At 51.4% G+C, this 6,923-nt stretch overlaps 1 protein-coding gene and 1 pseudogene across 1 annotated transcript; both read left to right on the plus strand.

Annotated features, from left to right (window-relative positions):
- Window positions 1-479: 479 nt before the first annotated feature.
- On the plus strand, window positions 480-1,636 carry LOC119253886 (60S ribosomal protein L3-like; annotated as a pseudogene).
- Window positions 1,637-2,101: 465 nt separating this feature from the next.
- Window positions 2,102-6,418, plus strand: LOC119253884 (5'(3')-deoxyribonucleotidase, mitochondrial-like). Its single transcript, XM_037521130.1, has 2 exons — window positions 2,102-2,371; window positions 5,752-6,418. Exons 1-2 carry the CDS (start codon window positions 2,102-2,104, stop codon window positions 5,854-5,856), a joined length of 375 nt encoding a protein of 124 aa, XP_037377027.1. The 3' UTR covers window positions 5,857-6,418.
- The last annotated feature ends 505 nt before the right edge of the window (window positions 6,419-6,923 follow it).

Genomic DNA, 6,923 nt, shown 5'->3' on the forward strand with positions numbered 1-6,923 from the left:
CCCCTCAGCAGTGTATTTCAGTCAGTCTACCTGTTCTGCTCCCCGCTCTGTCACTGGTGAGTCCTCTCACCCTCCCGCACATCTGGCCTGTACCCCAGATCTTGTATAAATAAATAAAAATCTTTTTTAAAAATTAAAAAAATAAAATAAAATCAGATTGCTGAGAGCCCACTGGCTTCTGCTATAGGTTTTTATTTTTTTTAAATTATTTATTTATTTATTTATACAAGCACTGGGTACAGTCAGAAGCATGGGAGGGTGAGAGAATTCACCAGAGCCAGAGCGGGGAGCAGAGCAGGCAGAAGGACCTAAGTACACTGCTGAGGAGAGCAGCGGGCGGCAGGAGAGGTCTGCGCGCCATGCGGGACCCTCCTCCGGTGGCCGGGAGCAGCCGGGGATCGAACCAGCGCCGCAGAGGCCGCGGGCAGCTTCGCAACCCAGCGCTCAACCGCTGCGCCACCGGGGAGGCCCTGCTATAGGTTTTTAATGGAGTTGTGCCTCACAGGAAGTTCTCTGCCCCCAGACACGGGTCCATGGGCTTCTTATCTCAGGAGCACAGCAGATGGCACCGAGGGAAGGTAGAGAATTTCCCCAAGGGTGATTCCACCAGGTCCATCCACCTCACAGCCTTCCTGGGCTACATGGCAGCATGACCACAATGTTCAGGAGGTGGATAGCCAGGATCAAATGTGAACAAGAAGGAAGTTATGGAGGCTGGGACCACTGTGGAGACACCCATGGTAGTGGTGGGCATTGTGGGCTACGTGGAAACCCCTCAGGGCCTCTGTTCCTTTAAGGCCATCTTAGCTGAGCATATCAGTGGTGAGAGCAAAAAGCACATTTATAAGAAGAAGGTTTTCACTGAATAGAGCAAGAAGTGGCAGGATGAAGATGGCAAGAAGCAGCTGAAGAAGGACTTCAGCAGCACAAACAAGTTCTGCCAGGTCATCCTGCCATTGCTCACATCCAGGTGTGCCTGCTGCCTCTGCACCAGAAGGCCCGCCTCATGGAGGTCCAGGTGAACCAAGGATGGTTGCTGAAAAGCTGGACTGAGCCTGAGAGCGACTGGAGTAGCAGATCCCTGTGAAGCAAGTGCTGGACAGGATGAGACGATCGATACCATTGGGGTGACTGAAGGCAAAGGCTACAAGGGGTCAGCAGCCACTGACGTACCAATAAACTGCTCCCCAAGACCTACCAAGGGCTGTGCAAGGTTGCCTGTGTCAGGGATTGGCATCCTGCTGGTCAGAAAATGCCAGACAGAAAGGCTACCATCAACACACTGAGATCAAGAAGATTTACAAGATTGACCAGGGCTTCCTTATCAAGGACCGCAAGCTGATCAAGAACAATGACTCTGCGCATTACAATCTGTCTGATAAGCGATTAACACTCTGGAGGCTTTGTCCACTACAGTGAAGTGACCCATGACTTTGTCATACTGAAAGGCCATGTGATGGGGACCAAGAAGCAAGTAAGTGCTCACCCTCTGCAAGTCCTTGCTGGGCAGACCAAACGGTGGGCCCTGAAGAAGATGGACCTGAAGTTCATGGTCACTACCTCCAACTTTGACCATGGCGGTTTGCTTTTTGTCTCTCCTAAAAGTGACTTCCAGGATGGCAGGAACCCTCAATAAATGTGCTCAATAAATGTGCTCAATAAATGCTAGAGATACGGGCTTGCTCTTTGGAAGGGCACTCCTCCATCCTCTTGGCTGCAGTGGGAGAGGAGCTAAGGCGGCTAAGGTGGCCCCGCCCCGCCCCGTCCCTCCTCTCCCCTCCCCTCCCCTCCCCTCCCCTCCCCTCCCCTCCCCTCCCCTCCCGAGAGGGAAGGGGACAGCGGGCGGCCTTCAAGGCCACGCCCCCGGCCCGCCTCCTCGGGGACGCCTGTCTCTTTAAGGGCCGCGGGGCGGGGCGCGCAGCGCAGCCTCGCTCTGGGGCCGGGGCCTGCGCGCTCTCGCCCCGCGCGCCCCTTGCTCCTTGAGCTTCGTGCACCCACCGGGCAGCGGTTTCTGCTCCCGAGTGGTCATGTCTGCCAGCCAGGACCGGCGGGGCGGCGCGGCCCCTGCCCGGGTGCCCGCGGCTGGCGACCGCGAAGGGCCATGATCCGGCTGGGCGGCTGGTGTGCGCGGCGGCCCCGCGGCACGGCGACCCCGGCGGGGCGGCGCTGGCAGTCCGGGGGCCCGGCGGGCCAGGGGCGCAGCCGCGCCCTGCGGGTGCTGGTGGACATGGACGGCGTGCTCGCCGATTTCGAAGGCGGTTTCCTCAGGAAGTTCCGCGCGCGTTTCCCCGACCTGCCCTTCATCGCGCTGGAGGACCGGCGCGGCTTCTGGGTGTCAGAACAGTACCGCAGCCTGGGGCCCGAGCTGAGGGTGAGCGTCCCCAGCCCTGCAGCCTCTCGCGCCCGAGGCCCGGCGCCCTCCTCGGGGCGGGGGAACCGGGGTCTGCCTCCCCAGCCCTGGGACTGAGAGCCCGCGCGACCTTGAGTGGGTCACCGCCTCAGCCTCAGGGGGCTCCGCTTGCAAAACCTGTCCTGGGAACAGCGGCGAGGACAGAGCCAACCCTGTGCGCTCTTGGCTGACCTGGGGATGTCTCAAAATATCCCTAACTCTCTATCTTCAGCTGACTTCAGTATTTGGGGGTAGATTCGGCTTCTTTTATCTTTGAATAAAATAAACGTGACAAGTCAAATCCTCCGGCCCATGCCATAGTCACATTCCCATTTCTTCCTCCTGAAATTGATGATTGCTTCTTACCATTCTTTTTTTTTTTGCCCTTTTGCGTGAAAGCATAGCTCCCACTGGTGCTTGAAACACAGAGGTTGAGTTACTTTCTGGCCAGAGCAGGGAGTCAGTGGTCCAGGTGGGATGGGATCATCTGTTGGGCTTATCCCCTTGCTCTGGTGGCCCTGCTGAACACCTGAGCCCGCAGACCCCTGGGACTCCTGCTGTCCTCTGCTCTCTGAGTCAGTGACGGATTAGAGGAGATGGGGAGAGGGTTGTCCAAGTAGGTTTGCAGACAGCTTGCTTGTAAATTTAAACTATTTTGTGAAAGGATAGGTATTTTATCACGCACAAATATAGGTGTTTTCTGGCATCCTTGATGGGCCACTTAAGGTCACTGTCAGATAATTTAATCACAATGACGATGATGGTATTAGAGTGTTTTGTAACCGCATCTTGATGGCATTATCTCCTCTGTGATATAGACATTATCTCCATTATGCAGGTGATGGCCCAACTTGCATAGCTCGTAAGGGGCTCAGCCAGCATTCTGACTCAAGTCTCTCTGCCTCCCAGACACCTTTGGCCTCCCCCACCTCAAAGTTCTGTTCTCTGTCCTGCTGTCTCTAACAAGTGACCTTTCTTTGGACTTAAAAAAGGTACTTTGAGATATTTTGGTTTGTCGAGGGGCAGATGTTACAAAGGAAATTCAGAGTCATTTGTTTTCATTACTACCAGGCACTTCAGAGATGGCTTTCTCCTAGTCCCTTGCACAGACTTCTCTCAGTGCTGATGTCTTATTAAAAACTTTAAACCAGGGAAAGCACCCTAGTAATTTTTGCAGTCTCAGAACATATGCTCTTGGCTCTGTTGGTGTTCCTTTATAAGCATTGCCCAACATTGGTAGATTCGGTACCTTATTTCCTCCCACAAGTGTATTAGGGTAATGAAACTAAGCTTAACCCCAATTCTGAAAAGGACAGTGGCTTCAGCCCTTTGTACAGCTGTGTGGACTCCAGGTTTAAGGAGATGAATTGCCATTTTCCAAGAACCAGGCAAAGGAACAGAACTCCTGGGGCAATCAGGAACACTGCACTGAGGTTGATCTCATATCTCCTGCTTCTGGGAACATTGCAGGAAACAGAATTTGACAGGTGAGCACATGCCTATTATCCCAGCACGGCTCAAACTAGGACATCCTCAGGTCTCCTCTTGCCCAAGCTGGCCCAGTATCTGCAGTTAAAAACAACCAACTGACTGACTTACTCAGCTTCCATATGTAAGCATTTCTCCTTATAATCCATATTCTCTTTGCTTTTTACAGTGATCTGAGATGAGAGGTAAACAAGGCTTCAGAGGAAGGCAGGGGTCATTTAAACTAGCTTAAAATCTTATGGTATTTGGACAGTTGAGGAACCTGGAGAGAGGGTTTTGGAGCAAGTCCATGAAGGTGGGATGGTAGGGATGCAGGGACATTGATCACTGAGGTGAGGTAGTCAGCCTAGGGGCACACAGAAGTGCATATCTTCTGACCTCTAAGTCAAGCACGCTTTCTGCCATGCTACACTGTCTCCTGGGTGAGTGAGAAGCCCCAAATTCAAGTTGTCACTCATAATGGCCTTGAAGAAAAAAATCCTTATCTGTAAATTGGGGGTGGCAATTCTTGCCCCTTGTGGGATGTGAGGGTCATGCAAGAGACAGAGTAAATTAGCAAGTTGTATAAGTTAACAAGTTGCATAACCCTTTGTAGTTCACATGAGTTTTGCCAGATTGGTCTGGGGTACTGCCCCATGGGTGTAGTGGTGGCTCTTGTGGGGTGTTCAGCTTCTGACTGACAGAACCACTTCCTGCCTCATTCATGTGGGGCTTAGCTTCCTACTTCTCAGAGGCTGGGCTTTGTCTCCTCTCCTGTTGTCACTTACTCCTTATCCTGGCCCTGGATAAGTGTGACACTCTGTAGATGTGATTTTGGCCCAGCCACATAAAGTGGAGACTTCCATGCTGGGGTTAGGAGATGGATTCTACCCCCTGCTTGGCCACTGTTCTTCTGTGTGACATTAGGTGCATCTTTACCCATTCTGAATGTTGTTTTTCTCATATATAACAAGAAGATTAGATTTTCACTTTTCAAACTTTATTATTTTTTTGGTAAGATTTATTTATTTATGCATACAAGAAGTGGGGTATAGACTAGAGGTGCGGTGGGTAAGAGGATTCACCAGAGAGAGTGGGGAGCAGAACAGGCAGATCTGCTGAAATACACTTCTGAGGGGAGCAGCGGGCGAGACAGGAGAGGTCTGCTGCACCATGTGGGTTGCTCGCTGGCCAGCAGGGGATGGAACTCATGCTGCAGTGGCTGCTGATAGTTAGATAGCGCTGTCTTTAACCCCTGCGCCACCAGGGAGGCCCTATTTTCAAACTTTAAAAGCAGAAGAAAACTTAAAACAAAAACCTGTATTATTAGCATCCCAATACATAAAACAGTTAGTGGTTAATATAGGTGAGGAGTCTAGAGCTCTACCTAATTGATCTTCCATCCACACCCCTCTTATCCTGCCTGGCACAGGCACTCTTAAGTATCTTTGAATTCCTCCAGCCCTCAAATTTAATGACTCTAGTGCCAAGACCTGGCCCACCCTCGGAGCCTCCATGATGCTTCTGGCTATTAGAATCAAGCAAGTATGTGGTCATGGGGAGCAGGCTCAGGCCCCAGAGGGCTCTAGCCAGGCCTCCAGCAGAGAGCAGCCTTTGGGACCCACCGCCTCTGACACTGCAGCTGTTCTCTGCTGGATCCTGGCAGAAATCAGGTCCCTCTTGGAGAGGAGCCAGAACACACACAAGCTCTGTGTACTCCCTCCTTCCCCCCAGCCCCCAGGGAATGTGTCCTTAGGTGTGTGTATAGGGGGGTAGGGGTGAGGGGACCAGAGAAGCCCCACAATCTAATCAGCCACCCTTCCCTGTCAGGACATCCTGTTATGAGGTGATGTGCTGAGGACCCTGGAAGTCAGCTCTTTCTCTCATCTTCTTAGGAGAAAGCCATCAGCATTTGGGAATCGAAGAATTTCTTTTTTGACCTTGAGCCTCTCCCAGGGGCTGTGGAGGCTCTGAAGCAGATGGCCAGTCTGGAGAAGTAAGTGTGTCTTCAAGCCCAGTGTCTGTACCTTCTTCCTGCCGTCACCTCTTTGGCTTCTGTCCCCTCGCTCTGCCTCCTTTCCTTCTCTCTTGTCATCCCCTGCACAAGGTCATGCTTGTTTCATTGTGTCTGGAGCTGGTAGAAACCTAACGGAACAAAACAGATTCCCTGTATATTTCTGTCAAGATGGTTAGATCCAGTAATGAGAAAAGATGCCTATTGACCTGGTTCACTGGGTGTTCAGAGTTCATTTCATCTGAGAACTGGCCCTATTAGCTACTGCTGGGCAACAGTGTAAAGGAATGAGCAAGAGATGGTCCTCATGAAGCTTACAGTCTAGCCAGAGAGCATACGTGAAGGTAACACAAGCGAAGGTGATCACAGATTGAGGTCGGTGCTGAAAAGAAAAGAGTGTAGAGGAGACCTAATGAGACAGGGTGGTTAAAGAGGCAGGAGTATTGTGGGAGATACTTATTTTGTTCTAGTGAAATGATTGATTCTGTGACTGAAACCCCACTCTGTAACCTTGACCCACTGCCCACTGAAGTCCACTAGCAGTTATAGGTGAGAACTTTTTTTTTTTTAATTTATTTTTTTATACAAGCACTGGGTACAGTCAGAAGCGCGGGAGGGTGAGAGAATTCACCAGAGCCAGAGCGGGGAGCAGAGCAGGCAGAAGGACCAAAGTACACTGCTGAGGGGAGCAGCGGGCGGCAGGAGAGGTCTGCGCGCCATGTGGGACCCTCCTCTGGTGGCTGGGGAGCAGCCGGGATCGAACCGGCGCTGCAGAGGCTGCGGGCAGCTTCGCAACCCAGCACTCAACCACTGCGCCACCGGGGAGGCCCTATAGGTGAGAACTTTTGATGGCTTTTTTTTTTAAAAAAAAAAAGCCTTATTGAAATATAATTTACACACCATACACCTATTTAAAATGTACAATTCAGTGGTTTTAATACATCTACAGAGTTGTACAACCATCACCATAGTCAATTTCAGAATATTTCCTCACCCCCCCCAAAAGAAACACTATACACAGTCATTAGCAGTGACTGTCCATTCCTACCTTCC

The sequence above is a fragment of the Talpa occidentalis genome, unplaced genomic scaffold, assembly GCF_014898055.3.
Source record: "Talpa occidentalis isolate TD23 unplaced genomic scaffold, MPIMG_talOcc4v2.1 talOcc4.2254, whole genome shotgun sequence".
NCBI classification, from domain to species: domain Eukaryota; kingdom Metazoa; phylum Chordata; class Mammalia; order Eulipotyphla; family Talpidae; genus Talpa; species Talpa occidentalis.